General features: G+C 42.5%; 1 protein-coding gene across 2 annotated transcripts; it reads left to right on the top strand.

Annotated features, from left to right (window-relative positions):
- The first annotated feature begins 2828 nt into the window (after positions 1 to 2828).
- ammecr1 (AMMECR nuclear protein 1) lies at positions 2829 to 15365 on the top strand. 2 transcript variants are annotated; one of them, XM_076020243.1, is made up of 6 exons: positions 2829 to 4496; positions 7902 to 8012; positions 9129 to 9243; positions 9581 to 9671; positions 9768 to 9864; positions 10325 to 11336. In XM_076020243.1, the coding sequence occupies exons 1-6, from the start codon at positions 4015 to 4017 to the stop codon at positions 10341 to 10343; spliced, it is 915 nt and encodes a 304-aa protein (XP_075876358.1). In that variant the 5' UTR covers positions 2829 to 4014; the 3' UTR covers positions 10344 to 11336. The 2 variants fall into 2 exon arrangements, with proteins under 2 accessions (XP_075876358.1, XP_075876357.1); XM_076020242.1 differs by lacking the exon at positions 10325 to 11336 and adding an exon at positions 11440 to 15365 and having other exon boundaries at positions 2836 to 4496.
- The last annotated feature ends 2961 nt before the right edge of the window (positions 15366 to 18326 follow it).

Below are 18326 nucleotides of genomic sequence, written 5' to 3' on the forward strand. Positions count from 1 at the left end.
AGTTAATTCCTGGATGACTAATATTAAACAAACATTCAAACAAGGACTAAAAAACAAAGGGGAGAGCCAGAACAAAGTGAATAAGCGTCAAAGTCATTCAGCCCTCTGTGCCCTGTAGTGTGTGACTCAGTAATTGTGTTGATGGTCATGCCAAGTCCAGGAAATTAAAGCTCAGCAGAGTTCTTTTTCACCTGGGGTACAGCTAAAGGCTGAAGACACGACGGACAGGAAGCTGAGAGGGCGACATGACATCCCTCTTGATGAGATGAGTTTTCAGCCCACAATGGAAAAAGTGGAGTGACTCCTCTATTCTGGCTGGAAGAGAAAGGTCATTACTCTGGGTGCCAGGGGCGGAAACAGCTGAGTCCAGATAAAGTGATGACAAGATTTCTGCTGGAACGAGAGGGCAAAAAAGGCAATAAAGTGAGAATATGGACATCGTAGTTAAATGTGCTTCAGCTTCATTTACATTTCAATATCACCCCCCTACCTGCCCCCGCCCACCAAAAAAGACACAAGGCACCAAAATGACCTCTTGTATGTTTTCACTATTGTGTTTTCAAATATACCAGACGAGTTAGAACATGAAAAAGGAGAAAAGGGCACTCACAGTGTTGTTGTAATTGGGTCCTTTGCTGTCCATGACCTTTATCTGTGACAACAATGATGGACCTCTTTCACACAGAGGCACACACACTCACAGTGTAGTTCAGCCTCCACCATACCGTACACCATACAACTGTAATTTGATAAATTAGTTGAAAGATGATGTCTTCTGCAGGTATGTGGCAGTTTTTACATCATACTGCAAAAATGTTGCAGTAAAATGTCAATCACACATTGAAAACCAGTTTGCATACCGTTGCTATGGTGTTACATTAGAATTTGTCAGATAAATAAAAATGTGCATGTTGTGTTATTCTTTCCTCCTTAATCCCCCAAAAAACAGCTGTAAAGTTTCACTGAAAATTGTGTTTTCACTTATGCAGCTGACTGTAGTTTAGAGGAGAATGAATCCTGCTGGTGCTGTGGAAAAATTCCATCCCAAGCTTCATTCACAACACACCAAATTGTCTCTGCAGCCACAGATAGAATAGACCGGAAATGAATTGAACAGAACAGGCTATTCTTTCCAAATGCATCTGCAAAATGGCGATGGTGCGGATCTTTATTCAACTGTTTAGAGGGCTGACAGTATTTCTTTAATTGAAACCAAATAGTCTCTCCAATCTAATCCTGACTCTGAAATGTTTACTTGTGTGCTGTGGGAGTAAAATGGGGGCAGAAGAAAATTCACCCTGTTGTCCCTGCTCCTGTTCAGGAAAGCTAATCTGTGGTGAATTGCACTGCAATGACATCACCCCGACCTAAAATCCATCGGTTGCAAGAATGGGATATTGAAAAGGATACAGCTTCTCTAAACCATATGAGCTTTATGCTCTGCTAAGCTGAATGCACTGCTGAGATTTCACATTGTCAATGCAACACAACGATAATAACTGAAATCAGAGTTAACCCTTTCCAGGTCACTCACTGAATGTTGTTGCAGGATCAAGAAAATCTTCTTGCAAATTGCAAATCCAAGTCAAAATCACTCTGTACAGTTTCTCAGAAGGTATAAAGTGATGATGATGTGTCATATAAAAGTGTATATATAGAACTTTTGAGATAACTCAAACATACTCATTGAAGACACTGTGTTAAAAAAAATTATGTAATTTCCTTTTGAGCATTGAGATATTAATCATGTGGAACTAACAACACGCCAAAATATCACACGTTACCTTTGTGGGGAAGAAAGTGATTTCAAACCCTTCATACTATCAACAAAAGCGCATTATATTTATGAATATAAATCTGAAATAATATAAAGTGTCACAGTGTGTAATAATCAGAATAGCACTATCGATTAATCTAAATTGACTTGGTCATTTTAAGTTAATACTAGTGAGACTTGTGCTTGAAGCCTTCTGCTGAGTCAGACATGGAACACTTTATGGCAATGGCAGGCAGTGAGTCACAGCTAAATGCTCTGGCTCGGACCATGATAGCAAATAATATGCTTTGATTTGACAGAAAATTGAGCAATGACGAAACAAATGGAAACTGTCCACTTCAAGAAGAGGCTGTAATTACAAAAAAATAAAACCGTCTAGAAAAACAACTTGCTCCAGTTAATGAGGCGTTGATCTGCCATGACTGCAAATCCACGCATCATCATGCAAGTATTTCAGTAACGTCTTTGATCAATGTTTTATTTAGCATTTGGACATCAGGACACCCACGTCTTCACTGCCATCCACTCAGGCCTTGTTTCACATACGCAGGCCTGGCTTCACTTTCTGGAGTTATGAGTCAGGGCCTGGATAGCATACAAGCCTACCGCATATATCAATGAATGGCATTTAGATAACGCTGCGCTCACATTCACTCAGTCAGCCAAGTTTTGGACATGAATCTCATGACGCATTGAGGTTGTGATGTCAGAATTTGCGGACAGATACTTTATTTGAAGAACTGCTGATGCCCATTGCATGCTCATGCACATGAGTTGTCATGTTCTGTATTACATTACAGATAAAAGTGGAACGGTTCTGTTTGAAAATCCTCATGATGGAAACACGTTGGCAAAAAAGGAGACGTTTTATTATATTTAAAGTATAGGACCGTTATAAAACCAAAGATGAGTCCAGCCTTTGTGCACCGACGCCTTTAATAGATGTGCAATAGCGATACTGTCCTCCATGCGCGCGCGCAGACGCGCTCTCATGACTTGATCGCCGTGCTTGCGCATGCCTCCTCGGCGACGATTTCCTCTGAATTGCAAATTCGTCCCCCCCCCTCCCACCCAGGACCTACGCAGAATGTGCACCGAACTGTGCGCAAGCCCTCTTTCTGAATCCGCTTAGTGGAGTGCCGACGACACCGATGCCCACAGACCTGATCACAGGATCTTTTTTTCTACCCGACCAGCACTGAATGGTAGCAGCTGAGAACCGGGTGCGGGAGCGACAGTTGCCAACAGAAGCGGAGGATTTATTACCGCTCGCAGCTTAGAATGCGCTTTTATCTGTACCCCCATAAACGGATGACAGCCTCCGAACAAGCCAACAGTGAAAACTTTCAACTCTGCCTTTGACGTGGGATTCCTTATCGTACATCTAAGAGCAGATCATCTCATCAACATCATCATGCAGGTGGCAAATTGTGGGCTAACGCTGCCGATGTGACTCGGGAGAGCTGACGCGTTTCGCCGTGCCATGCCAACCCCGCATTGTCCGATGCCATTTTACTCTGCGTTGTATCACCCAGCGTCTGGAATTCCAACAAACTGGGCCTGTTGTGTAATTAGAAGTTCGTGAGGCAGTGCCGAAACGGGGCTGGTGCAATGAGAAGCGACGCTGGCCGAGGCATCGTGCGCAATTCGTGCTGAAGCTTTATGGGTCCTGCGTACTCCGGCTGCCGGCTTCCACACTCGGAGAGGTGCGCTGCGGGGCTACGGCGCACCGGCTGTCGGCTTTACATCTGGACCGCCTGACTGCTGTCATCTGCGGCCTGCTCGGACTCGGTGCAAATCCCTCAACTTGTGCGTTTTATGGGGGACCGGACTTGAGCTCGCCTCTGATTCGGATGGCGTCGCGTTAGAGGCGAGGGGGTGATTGTCATTACTGTTATTCGTCCCGGACTTGACGTTATCGGCGTTGCACGGGGAAAGCCCGAAAAAAAAGAAAAAAAAAGAAGAAAACAGCTGGACTCGAGTGCGCTTACTCGTGGAAAAATAGCACTTATTCAGCAATGGGTCTTGCGTAGCGAAGTCACGCATTTTTCTTTAAAGGCACCGCGAGGGTGACATTGCAGTCTTCTCATCGTACTCGCTTGTTTCGTCGTCCGACATTAAAAAAGAGGGGGGGGAAAGCAAAGCGTGAAAGTGGAGTATTGCCAGTTGTACGTATCAACGCAGAGGGATTTCTACGTCTGGTCGGCGTCCCCCCCACCCTTCCCGCGGTGACGGTTATGGGTCGGAAGCGGTGTGTCGGTGCAGATTGTTCCAAGATGGCGGCCGGGTGCTGCGGGGTGAAGAAGCAGAAACTGTCGGGATCTCCCGGGTCGGGGGGTCCCGGCGGGGTGGGGGCGGGAAGCGGGGTGGCAGGAACCGGACATTGCGGCTCGGAGTTGGGGATTGGCTCCTCCGCGACTGTGGCAGCGGCTGGGAACGTTAGCAGAGCCAACGGCCTGGGGGGACCTGGGGGTAACGTTAGCGGCGGCAGCAGCAGCAGTAGTAGTGGTAGCAGCGGAACCAACGCGCTGTCCCCAGCCCCGGCCGGTTACTCCTCATCCGGCCTCTCCCCGAATCTTAGCTCGGGACCCGGTTCGGGAAGTGGAGGCAGGAAAATGGTCGTCTCAGCGGAGATGTGCTGCTTCTGTTTTGACGTGCTTTATTGCCATCTTTATGGATACCAACCTCCGAGAACACCCAGGTTTACAAATGATCCCTAGTGAGTATTTCTTGTCTTTTTGTTTGTTCTGTTGTATGTCAAAGCTCATTGATGCATCCATTCACCACTTGTTATTGACTGGAGCGACAGAAATTGCTGCCATACGTTAGATTTCTGCTCCAGCGCACAGTGTCACCACTTGTCATTTAAAAGCAACGTTTCAGTGCGACAAATTAAGACGCGAAAAAGCTTCGGATCTTACCTTAATTTCGCCGAAGTTGGAATTTGGGCCTTGTTACAGAGAGATTCCACTGGCCTTTAGCATAATTAAGCTGTCACTATCGTAGCCTTGATAATAAAAGGGTAGTTTCTTGGCTTGTCAAGCCGTGTTATACAGCGGGATCAATCAACCTACTCATATTTTGATTCCCCATTGTTGCCTCCGTGAAACAACAATTTGCTATTACCGTTTTCAAACTCTTAACACAGGTTAACGTTAGCTAAAGCCGTTAGCTTATTGCTAATGCTAGTTGACGTTAAGCTAACAGACTGGGTGGAACAAGCCAGATAACAAACAACGTTTATTTGGTGCAACAATGGTTGCTTGTCAGTCAGGACTTAATATTAAAATAATTGAAAACTATTCCGCAATAAACGATTCTTAGTTCGCTAAATGTTTTCGAAGTTGCCACCGGCTACTTTTCTTACATATGCTGGGTTTAGCTTTGTTAGCTTTGAGCTACATTAGCTTTGTAACTGGGTACTAATGAGCTTGTGGTAATTAATTTAAAGGTATGTTGTAAGAAGTACCTCTGGTCTCACAGTTCGATGGCAAGGCAGGTTACTCGATAGTTTTGGTTAGACCCTTGAGGGTAAAACACAATCAAATGAATGTATTAAAATCGCGGAAATAGAAGCTTTAGCGTCAGCCAACAAAGAAAATGCTGTGTGCTAAGTCATAAGCTTTTTAATCACGAGCACGTTTAACAAAATTCTTAGTTGTGTAAAAGCTCGAACAAAAATCACATTTAATTTTAAACGGTTGCTTCTGCACTTGGGTTACAACTGTTTCGGTCATTGATTATGTGTGTATTATTTTTTACTTTTATTTTACTTATTATTATATTTATTATTTTTAAGTTAAAGTAAAGTATTCTCTGGTTTCATAAAGGTTTTTGTTCCATCACTTGTTGATCCCCTACTGTTAAACTGAGATACATTTCCTTGTGAAACTGACCCAGCAGTATTACTGGTTTCAGTTTGAATTTGTTTCTTAATTTTCTGTTGACTTAATGTCACTCAATTATTGCGGATTCAGGAATTTGCAACAACAATAGTAGTGTTGTTAGCACTTTGAAACTGTCTGTGCAATCTTCCCCAAGATAAACAAAGAGGCAGACTACTTGTTCATGTCACTGTTCATTTTGGAAAATTATTTAGCCAAGACACAGAGCATGTTTTGGCATTATTAAAAACCAAAATATACATCTTATGCAGCTATTTTAAATGAATTCCAACATATTAATATTTTCTCCTTGCCATATTGGTTTGTGTGAGCATATTTAAACCTCTATACTAAAGCTCTCCTGCATAGGTAAACGCTGATCTAAGCTGAAATTGATCTTCTCTTTGGCGGCCCTACAGGATAAGAGATTAGACATCACCACCATGAAAAAAAAAACCAACAGAGTTGAGCTAAACCAATAGACTAATGACTGGGAATGTAGTAGACCAATGCACATTAGTGCTACTGGTCTTAGGAAGTCATACTCATGATCTGTGGCATCCTTGACACGACCTTCACTTGAGGGCATTGTCAGTTTGAATTATCATCTTCGAAACAAATGCTACATTTGACATTGACACACAGCTCTGCCAAGCTAGTAAACAGTTCAGTCCAGGGTCTTGCAGTACTGATGTGCTAGACACACAAATCCAAACCTCTAGACATTTGCAAATGTGCTTGTTTGCCACTTTTTTTCTTTGTTCGTTAAAATCATAACATACTGTGCACTTTGTACCATTGCAGTGAGACATTCCATTTAACTCAGAAGTTGGAATTTGCATCTTGGAATGCATCACATTTGATGTAACAACATTCCACTTGTAACTCAGGAACCACATATTTTGTTTTACTGGAATTATTGGCCAATCCTGGTAACAGTACTGTAAATAATAACTTGATTTTTAAGGTAACCGAGTTCATATTGCTTTTAGGCCTTGAGGTTTTATAGGGTTTTTTTGTCACTAAATGACAAACGGGCCGAGTGCATAGACCGCTTGACAGTGCAATGTACAGTTCTCACTCAAAATGGGGAAGCCGTAATAAAAACAATTATGGAATTGTTGAGGTTCTCCTGACTTTGATGTTTGATAACACAAATGTCACATCTTCAATATATTATCAAGTCATTTTATTCTGGCATCAAAAAGAGCAACTGGACGACAATAGTAAGCGGGCACAAGCAGAGGTATGTAAGCATGACTGTACTAATCTAACCCGTGAAGTCAGTCACTTCTGCTCATTTGAGTTATCTTATAACTTGATCACCATTAGTATACTTTTTCAGCAATAGCTTTGTCAGCAAAACATTGTATGAACATAACATAATGCCAAATGTGTGTAACTAACAAGAGTTGGAAAGCAGAGGACCAGCTAACATTTTTTCTGATGTTTTCTGCCAAATATGTCTTTTGCTGTCAACAGTCTGTTTAGTTTTTGTGTTGTCTTTTGTAGCCAACAGAATTTTATAAAAAGGATGATTTTGTGTGTAACAAAGCAATGACAAAATAAAGTTTTATGATTTCCAGAAAAAAGTCTATTTGTTTATTTCTATTTATTGTCGACATGAAAAGAACTGGGTAGAAGGAAGGCCTCCAAAAAATGCTCTTTCAACATTCTGGGTCGACCTTACAGTAAAGGCAGGGTTGAAAAAAGCCAGATGTCTCAGGAAATGCAATGTAGTGTCTTAATATGGAACTGTCGCTGCAAATTGTAATCTGATCAATGTCTTCAAGATTAGATCGGTGCCCACTAATTTGCAAAACTCCTGGTCTGGAGTTTCTCAGTGGCATTTGAGGAGTTTGACAGAGGGACTCTTGACGGGCATTTGACAATACAGTGCAAATGAACATCTTGCGGCTGTTTACCGTAGGGTAACCTTGGCACAGTCATGTGACAGTGGTGGCTGTCTATTAGCAGATGGCACTTGGAGTACTGGCGCAGGTGTTGAAAGTTGTTCTAAGGGTCTTGTGTGAAGTCAACTTAAGGAAAGAAAATGGCAGACAAGTTCTTCACTTAGTACCATTCAAAATTGGACTTTTCCTGGTACGTCTTCATTGTGGTGCTGAGAATGCTGTCATTTTAACCACTGGAAGTGACAACTGTTGCTGTTTTGTGCCATGTGCAAACTTTTGTGTTTTGCTTTGTTTGCCCTAACACCGTCTCTCGTCTGTGTTTTTCAGCCCGCTGTTTGTCACATGGAAAATAGGCCGAGACAAGCGGTTGAGGGGTTGTATAGGTACATTTTCTGCCATGAATTTGCACTCAGGACTCAGGGAGTACACCCTTACCAGGTGAGTGACGTGGTTAGCTTCTTGGCACCATGCGTTCTGTCACCTCAGCTCTAAATAAAAATGATTCGGGGCTTTTTTTTAATTTTTACAAAAAAAACCACTCAGTTGATGCACTTGGTACAAGATGCTCTTTGCGTGAATAAAAGTATATAGAATTGACATTTGTTATTTTGGCTGCGACAGTTAGTCGAAGTCAACAGAAACCAATGAGAGAATGAGTTTCCAGTCAATTCAACAGCTGATAATTAGTCGGCTACGTCGTCATGGTTACTGTTAACACTGCAAAGTCAAACTAATCATTGCTCAAGAGGTGGCAACAAAAAGGGATAGGGAGTGAGACATCACTCTTCCCTCTTATCTCTGACAGCCACGTATAAGTAACCTCGAAATGCAGGTAAACAAAACATGGCGCAAGATGCAACGGCAGCAATGCCACTTGTTACAGTTGGTGACTTCCGTCCAGTGATTGAAAATACATGAAATTGTTTTTCCTTCTGTTTTTTTTTCCAAGCACGTTTCTTTATTCCAATGGCTCAAATCACTAAGTCACACAGAATGCATTTTAATTGTAATCTGCACACTGCAGTCGAAGGTTTCAACTGACTGAACAGTGGCACGTTGTCACATAGCTCTTGCGTAGCTTCATCAAGTGGTTTTAGATGGACCCCTGGGGAATGTGAATGGATCATCTGTCTGCTGAATTAACGGCCATTTGGCGACTGCCAGGCTTTGCTGAACAGGGCTTTCGTTATATTTTTATTTAGTTTAAAGGCTAATTGATTATTATGAATTGTTGATATTTCAAGATGAAGTGTGCAGTCACATGGCTTGGAGAGTAAATAAGGTAGCAGTAGGGTTTTGTAAATTGTAAATGTATGTTGTAAACCAAGAGCCCTCTGTGTATATTGACGATGGGCGCAGCTCCCCAGACATGTGAAGTCCAGCAGCACACGCACACGCACACACACAGGCTCTGAGCTCCTGTGATATGATCAGAGCCCAGGCTGCAAACTCACTGCCCTTTTATGTCTTCGCCTCGTGAGTCTTGACTGTTGTCTGCCTGATTTACCTTCTTTTTTTTTTAAATTGTGTTTTCTTTGTGCTCCTCTCTCACAGTGCCCTTAAAGATAGCCGCTTTCCCCCTATGACTAGGGATGAGCTGCCTCGCCTCTTCTGCTCAGTGTCTCTTCTCACCAACTTTGAGGACGTTGGGGATTACCTTGACTGGGAGGTAGCTGACGCTGCTTTGCTATTGAAAAGGATATTTATGGAGAATTTTGAGCGCTTTTTGCCCAAACACATTCCTTGTTCTCCGCCTTAAGAGAGCAGATGTTACTGCACTAGTGTTTAAGACCCTATCATTTACAAATTTAACACTACAGATGTAGTTAAAAGGTAAAATATTGGAAGTGTGTAACTTTGAAGTACTCTCCACAAATGTTAAATCTCCACGACTTTCCTGGAATCACGTAATTTAAAAAAAGGTCAGAAAAAGGTCTAGCACAGGGGCTTTTATACATCACCGTCAGGAGAAGGTTATTTCATTGTCCGGTTCTCGTAAATTCCAGGTGGGTGTTCATGGCATTAGGATAGAGTTTTTCAATGAAAAAGGATCAAAGCGCACCGCCACCTACCTACCGGAGGTCGCAAAGGAGCAAGGTGAGACCTTTTAACGGACCACTTGTTATAGCATGGGAGCTCAATATATTTCTTTTGGCACTTATTGAAAGAGAAATTCATTTTGTTTCCATCAAGGTTGGGACCACATTCAAACCATAGATTCCTTACTACGAAAGGGAGGTTACAAAGCTCCCATCACAAATGACTTCAGGAAGACCATTAAGTTAACCAGGTAACGATAACACTCCATTAGCCATGCTGTCTGTCTGTATACCTGTAACATCAATGCATGCCCACGCAATGTAAATTCAAAGCAGAGTCTTAGCCTAATAACCAGCATGATTATTGGTTGTACAGAACCATAGAAGTGGTGAAAAACAATGAGATTCACGCACTAGACAGAGCCCCCATCAAAATCAAGACAGAACCCCTATTTCTTTTTTTTTTTTTCTTAAGTGGTTGATTGATTCTTTATTTGATCTGTTTTTTTCTCTCTATAGCTTCGCTTTATGTAATCCAGCCCTGCTTGTTTCAGGGCATGTGTCACTTAGTTCTTTTTATCCCCCTCTCTTATCAGACCTGAGCCCTAAAGTCATTTTCATAGGCAACGCTATACAATCTGATATGGGATTAAATTCTTTGTCTTCTCCCTTTTGAACTGCATCCTCTTGTCCTTTTTTTTCTTTTCTTAGAAAGAAGAAGCAAGTTTAATTTTCAACATCAAAGTGTGTTTGTTGGGCCTGAAGAGCGCCGCTCCACATTAAACTTCAAAGTGACCCGTATCAAATCCAATACGCACTGTCAAGTCAGTGTCAGGTCACTGGAGTTAAGTTGAGCTTTGACACTAGCGGTATAAAGTGGACTGAAACTCCAGTGATTTTACTCAGGAACCAGCTCGCACTAACTCAGGTTGTTTGGTTTGATACCATAGCATTGATTGCTATGACACCAGGTGTGTCTGGTATCAGATTCATTCTCATAATGAAGTATCAAAACTCTCCCCTACTACTTTTTTCTGCTTTAAGAACAACACATTTATGACTCAACAAATAATTGCTTAAAAAAAAAAAAAATCCCCCCCAAACCAATGATGAGATGACTGAAGGGAAAAACTGCTGCTGCTGTGTCACAAAAAAAAACCTTTTGAGTGAGAGGAGACATCTGAGAAAGTACCAGTGTGGCCCGGTTGGCATGCTCCAACCAAAAATGCTACATGCACCATTTTACTAAAAGGCTGATGCATGAATTGGAAGAAGACTTTTTAGATTAATTCAATTCAATTTACTTTGGATCGCCCCTTGAGACGCAGCATCTTGTTGTCAGGGAAGTCCCACATACAAATAACACAAAGAAGTACATTACAAAGATATGCAAAACACACTGCTCTCCAACTTCCACAGCCCCCACAACTCCCCCACCACATCACATCACCACATCTCTCAAAATAATCTGTTTACAGTACATATGTGCAGACATGTCAACATGTATACGATACAAATAGACATCACCATAAAACATCGGGAGAACAACAGAATGCAACTGCCGTTTTAAGAAAATAATAAATGAAATGAATGAAGCCAGATATGATGTAAAACACAAGAACACATGGATATTATTCAGATGTAGTGTAATTGTGTAGCTTAAATTCAAAACAGTTTTAAAAATTCCCTTCTATTAAAACGTTAAGCCTTGCTTTACAAAAAATTTAGTTATTTGCAGAACCACCTTTGGTTTTGCTTATCGGATCATGGTGGACGTCGGCGGTACTGCACCTTGCTAGCGCTAACGGTCTTTTTCCTGCTCCCAGGTACCGTAGCGAGAAGATGACAATGGGTTATGCAGAGTACATCGCCCACCGCCAGCACCATCACTACCAGAATGGCATCGGGCACCCTCTACCACCCTACAACCATTATTCCTGACAGCGAGCCGCATGACCAATCATTGGACCTCTCCGCGGACCTTTTCCCAGGAGAGCCCGCCCCCACCTGGTCTAGCTATTTTTACTACTGTACCATTTTATGATGATAGTTTCCGTTGCCATGCTGGTCGTCTCAGGCGTTGACATGGCAACGGGTGGCAATGAAGCATCATTTGATTATGGCAAGAAATCCATGTTTCTTTCTTTCTTTGCCGATGGTTATGTTTTTTGCAGCATTATGTATACCTATATCTATAACCTCCCCCTTCATTCATAATTTTCGAAGATGAAACCAGTCCTAGGTTTTATTAAGCTCGTGTATTTTGAGCAAACCTAATGAGGTGTTTTGATTCTGTGGATGGAAGGAAGTCTCTTAAGGTGGATTCGTCTAAATTGTTTAGGCTTTGCGGCTCCTTCGCATTTACTATAAAAAAAAAACCTCCTCCCTTCTTAGTTTTCCCTTTTTTTCGTTATCTTAGTATCCAAATATGTATCTCATGTAGCAAGGCAACTGCAGTTCTCAAAGGCTGTGTCGTCTCTATTCTTACTCCTCTCAAAAAAAAACAAAAAAAAAGAGAAAAAGATTGACTATTGAGGTTGTTAAAAACCTTGTTCAAGTTCTTGTCGTGTTGTAGGTGGAACCACATATTGGGATCTACAAACTCAAGAGAATAGATGGTAGGATTGTGATGCCTTTTCGACCAGCCTCTGCTGGCGGCTTTTCCTTTTCTTTCTTGAGCTCGCAATCGTGTGTGCGCCAGCTTTTCATTTTTGTGTGTGGATATAGGTTTTCGGTCTGTTGAGATTTAAACAGAGTAAAATGGGAATTGGATTTTTATGAGATAAGAGTCCCAACATGGAAAAAAAAATGTTTAGAGCACCTGCGTATTAGTGGTGCGTTCTTTTTGTGGTGGAAGTCGTGAAAAAAACAAACTAAAAAACAAACAAACTACGGAGCCGGTTTTGCTTTGGCTCGAGCTCACGGTGAACGTTCCCTCGTTTTGTTTGTTCGACAACTTTTGTTCAAATTACGGCAAACGTGGAGGAAGCCTTTTCTAAGGATACTCCTGTCAGGGCAAGTCATTTGTTAATCTCTGTTATGTTAAACGGGCCGCAAGTGGGTCTGATTTTTCTTTTTAATGTTTCCCCCCCCGCCTCTGATCAGAGGGGTGAAGCTTTCATTTAAGTGTTGCTGTTTGTTGGTTTTACTGGCAGGGAGTCTTTGGACAGGAACGTGCTACAACTTCTTAAAGCCATAATCTCTTTATTCCACACTTTGTAAGGAAGAAAAAAAAAAAAAAAAAAAAAGGCAAACCAACAAAAAAAAAAAAAGAAGCCGCCTGTCGTTTTGGCTCAAAGTGTTTTGCATTCTGCTCACTGACCTCCAGCACGCCTGGGGTGTCGGACCTCTGAATGCAAAGCTCGGCCGCCGGCCTCGGGCGCCACTCGTGTCATGTTGAAAACGTTGTCTTGCCTTTTCGCATCGTAAGTTTAACCACCGTCACTCGTCGCACCACGTGTTGAGAAACTGTCATTTTGAATGGAGAGACGCCACTCGACGCACAAACATAGTGATCGTAACTTAACGTAATTGTGTCATTTTAGAAGTGCATGGCGCCGGTTAGGCGCAGTTGTCGGAAGCTCACGAAAACTCCCGTTCTCTTCTACTCTTGTTCCCTCTTTTTTGCCGTCTCGTGTGTTTTGTGTGTGAGTCCGGGGCACAAGAAGCTGTTGTGATGTGTGGTCCGTTTTGTCAGCTGTCTGGCGGTAGGTGAGAGCAGTCGCAGTGGAGTGACTCGGGGAAGAATGTCTGCGTGGGGGGCCGAGCGGCTCGCAGTCAAAAGGTCTACAAATAGCCAAGGCAGGAGGAAAACAAGCAAAAATCAAATGAAAAGACCTTATAGAAGCCAGGGCTTTGTAAGGACTTAACAAGCCATTTCCCATCCAAATATTAGATGTTGTGAGTCATATCCACACACACTAGGCTAGTGGGATTTTACATTTCCTGAATGTCTGAAGCGCAGATCCAGCAGGTGTATCCGCCGGTTTCCTCGTTGACGCTTTAATTTGGCTGACTGGGAACATTTTTTTTTGAGAGGTTCTCGTTACTTGACAAAACACCCCTCTTCGTAACAGCCTTCACTAACTGACAGCTTTTTAGTTTTTTCTTTTGTTTTCCTTTATGCAAAAACGTCAAGGGCTTTTGGCAATCCATCCACAGTAAACCCCGAAATGACCCAGATTTTTTAAGTTGTGTTGCCTTAAATGAATGATTTCTGAAACGGCGGGCCAGTAGACGAGGCGCCGAGCGCTCCGCCTCCTCCATCCCACGGCAGGCGCTCTCCTCCTGCTCCATCCCGACACCACAGTGCAGGAAAAGGCCCGACGCATGAAGGTTTTCCTCACTTGAACGCCATCGCCCACAACACCCACTCGGACTGTTGGCAGCAGCGCTCCTGCTCGCCGACGTCCTCCCCAGCCTCCCCAGCCTGAGTCTTTTATGTTTTAAAGGCCCCCCCACCGCACCCCCCCGCCCCGCCCCCCATTAGACACACACACACATCCTGCATTGCATCGTCTGGCACTGTGGTGTTGTTATCCTCTATGTTTACGCCGTGGGAAGACACTTTCATGCCTCAAGCGGAATGTATGCATTCGCAGTAAATGCACTACATGCACTACATCGAAAAAAAACCCAACATTTCAGAGGGGAACGCTCGGCCTCGGCCTCACTGGCCCGCTCGACACAGCACAACCTGAATTTATCTGCTGCAAAACCAAACTGACCATGCTCTTTTACATATATGTCTTTGTATACACATGCAATGCGTGGGAGTTGCATGTACGTATGAGTATGAGACCTATGGTTTTATCCATGATATGCTTGATCTATGGCTTAGACACTCTTGTTAACCATGAAGAGATTTAAAAAAAAAAAAGAAAAAAAAAAAAGACAAATATGGTGCTATCGGACCTCATATTGGGGTGGTCACAGCTCGTGACTGGTCATGCGGACTCATCGATCATATCATACTTAAAGAGATGCTACATGTAAGATTTGCTCTCCGGCGTGCGGCTGCGGTACGGGTCGCGACGGCGCTTTTTCATTTCTTCTTCTTCTTCTTCTTCCGACCCTGACGGGACGCGAACGGTAGCCGCCGCCGCCGCAAATTCTGCGCTCACGTGTGATTCGGGGATCAATTCCCTATGGGAACAACTTATAGTCTTTTTAACACACGTGACAGAAAGGACGAGTCCCAGCAGCAAAACTCATCACACGGGGCTCTGGAATGTACTGCTCTCACGGCCGTCGGCGCATCTCAGCAGCTGCATGTCGAGAGGAAATCCTACATGTCGTTTTTATCTTCGATATATGCAGATCTGTTCCAACAGGTGTTATGTGTTTCTTTGTTTTTCTTTTTGGTTTTTGTTTTTTCTACCAGTGCAAATCAACACCCTTTGCAGGTTTGAAAGGACAAGAAGTCACACACAGCCTTCCTCCCCCGAAACCCTCGGTAACGCCCCACACTGTGGCCCGACCTCATGGCCTAGCTTAGCACAGGTGTGACTCGTCATCCGCTACACCGCGGCTGTAGGAGTGCTTGATGCCTTTTTCATTGGGGGGAAAAATGGGGGATGCTGCTGCTGTCTTTATTTTTTCGGTTCCCGAAGCGCATTCCTCGGGTTTCCTTCAGCTGCTCAAATCGTTTGACCTCCTTGGGGAGAGAAAGAAAAAGGCAGATTGGTAGTTGTCAGCTGGCGTCCTGTCGCTAAGGACTCCGGCAGCCCTTTTTTTTTTTTTTTTTCCCCCCCCCGAAAAGATAACTTCTATCGACGGCCAGCGCGCAGAGCGGAAACGGGCGGAGAAGCGGTTTCCGATACCTCACGGGAGATTATCGTGGAACGACATCGGTAGTCAGTTGTAGCAGATAGTGTTTCAGTTCCATACCAGGGTTTAGAGTTCAGCCTCGGCATTCCTCACGTAGTCATTCTCACACCCCAGCCCCAACTCCGGAATGCTCGAGCTCGTATTACCTTCGTATGTTCGACTGAACCAAAGACGCCAGCGGCCGCGCCCACATGCTGCTCTCCAGGCCTGGCTTCCTGTCCTTCCAAAAGACACCCCCTGCAAAAACAAAAAAAATTGGACTTAAACGTTGTTAACGTCTCCTTTCTTTCGTGCGATCTTTCTCCACTGTCTTGACTTGAGCAACCCAAGTTTTTTTTTGTTTTCTTTTTCAATGACTTTTCATTGAGCCTATCTCTGAAGCCAAACTCGGCGCGATAGATGGTTTAAAAAAATGGTTGCAAGTTGTCGTTACTTGTTTTTTGTTTATTATTATTATTGTTCTTAGTATGACTAGTATTATTATTGCTATAATTTACAAAAATGAAAATCCCATGGTGTGCCTCCTAGCTTTATGGGTTTCTAAATGTTTTTTTTCCCTAAGACCAGCAGTTATACTTTATATGAAAAAGATGGATTTTCCTTATTTTTTATGCAGTTAAAGATGAAAAAATGAAGAAGATTAAAGCCTGTTTTCTTTACTCTGGACCCAGTAGCTGCACTGGTATACAATCGCACTGATAGATGAGTTAAAAAAAAAGAAGAAGAAGTAAATCAACAATAATAATGATAATGACAAATAAAATAAGAACTTCAATAAACTTGTGTTATAAACTTTTATTAAAAAACATCAACAAATGACAATAAAAAAAGAAAATGACTGTTTTTGTACTTCAAAATAAATTCTTTTCAAAAGAATATTTTGGATCTAGTTTCAAAATTATTTTAGTGGTTTTCTATGTTCAGAATTTTTGAGACACTGACTTCTAAGACGTGTCACTGTACAAAATGACTTTTTTCCGTTGCAGTGGCCTGATGGGCTGGGAGGGTTGCCTGGTGTAACTCCTCATACCAACGTTCACTTCTTTTTATTTGAACCTTTTTTGGAAGATTTTTTTTTTTCCTGCTTTAGTAACTTGAAAACTGTTGATGGAATAATACGAACTGGGAACTTCAAATCCACCCCCTGTAGAGCTAGACCCTTCCTCCTTTCCTGTTGAATTGCTGTTAGTGTGACGCGACTTGAAATGGGCATTTATCAATAAGAATCGAAGAAAAAAAAAAAAATAGACAAAAAGCAAATAAAAGGAGAAAAAAAAGGTAAAGATTGGGGAGGGTTGAAAGACTATATAAAGAGGGGTATCTGAGTATGTAAGCTATGGCTGTGAAGATAATGTAGTTTTAAACATTGTTATTACCTTTCAAAATCATTTATTCAATAAAAATACAAAACCAACGGAGAAGCAAGTGTGTTTGATTTTCTTTAAGCACATGATAGGAGCAGACACAAGTTGACATTTCTCTTCAGTCTGTATTTGCGTAACTTTAATTTCAAATCTGTTACGTTCGACAGTTCTGATTTTGATTTTGTTTTGTGGTTTTTACTTCTTGTTACACTTCTGTAAGTTTTAAAGTGCAACGTCAAGAGGAATTCCTGTCACGTTTTGTTCCTACAGAATGTCTTTACAGTGGGACATGATTTGTAGGAAATATGCCTTGCCAAGCGAAAATGCAATACGTGGATAAATTCTTTATTAGTAGATATTAGCAAGAAGTGAGTGAGCTTAATATCAATACATCATATGACTCTTACTTATTTATTGCTACCTGTTTTATTTGACAGCTCTATGTAATGTTGAGTTACAAAGCAAGTGCATGATTTATGGTACAGTACAAGTAAAAAAAAAAATGCTGTGTCATTCTAAAAACGGACTGCACCTGACCCTGTATCAGCCTTGATCTAGCTGACCAATCATAACCATTTTCCCACTGCACGTACTCCATATATAACATGACTGTTATCTAGCCATCTCTGCTGCACACTGGTGTCAGCAATAAAAACCCCTCCACCACCACCTGCCTTGTCTAAGGTTCCAATGGCTCCAGTAATCAGGAGTTCAGTGTCTCACTTTTGGTTCTGCGTATTAATTGTACACAGTAAACCCTGGTCAGATGGCACTGTTGAAATTAAAATGATGTAAATGGAAGCAAATATGTTGAGTAATTGTACCTTTGAAAGTAGCTGCTTCACTCACTAGTTTCATTGTGAAAGAGCTTATGGAGAGTTCCTCAGTGCAGCCCCTTTGCTTAGTGTGAGTTTGAGGACTTGCTAATTAAACTCTTGGTCCTGCAGTCCAGGTTTAATAAACCTGCAGCATCAATGATAAACCTTAGATCTGTATAGTCTGAATTGGCTTGTTGCTTTTGCCAATTAAAAAGCAAACCGTGAACGACTGAAAGCTTTGGATTGGAGCTCGACAAACCTCTGATCCTCCTTGCGAGGTTGAGCAACTAAAACAGAATTTTAGGTTTATATATAGACAATAAATCCATGTAATTGTTTTAGTTGTGGATTAACCTAAATCACATTCAAGAGGGGGACTTTGGATCCTGACTGCCTGGTTCTGGTTGGTCAGAAGTCCTTGATTGCTATCACGAACCGGTGGCCTAAAATACTGTCCCGTTTTCCAACCATTGAAGCAGGCGACTGTAAACTTCAGCTCACAACCTGTCGAACCTCCCTCCATACACGGACCTCCTTTCCTGACAGTCCGTCTGCAGTAACCAGCATGCGCCAAGTCAGGAAGAACTGTTGGCAGGTGGAACCGAAAATACTCAGCAGTGAAGTTATGTGATATTGAGGCGGAGGTGCTCGGCGATAGTTCAGCGTGCTGCCTACGTGCCTGAGATCAAATGGCCCGGGCTT

The sequence above is a fragment of the Nelusetta ayraudi genome, unplaced genomic scaffold (assembly GCF_046127955.1).
Source record: "Nelusetta ayraudi isolate G7.1 ecotype Tasmania unplaced genomic scaffold, CSIRO-AGI_Nayr_v1 ptg000011l, whole genome shotgun sequence".
NCBI lineage: Eukaryota > Metazoa > Chordata > Actinopteri > Tetraodontiformes > Monacanthidae > Nelusetta > Nelusetta ayraudi.

Coding starts and splice junctions, on each gene's coding strand:
- ammecr1 (XM_076020242.1), top strand. CDS start 4,015: ATGGGTCGGAAGCGGTGTGTCGGTGCAGATTGTTCCAAGATGGCGGCC. Junction 8,013..9,128: donor AGGGAGTACACCCTTACCAG/GTGAGTGACGTG, acceptor CCTCTCTCACAG/TGCCCTTAAAGATAGCCGCT. Junction 9,865..11,439: donor AAGACCATTAAGTTAACCAG/GTAACGATAACA, acceptor TCCTGCTCCCAG/GTACCGTAGCGAGAAGATGA.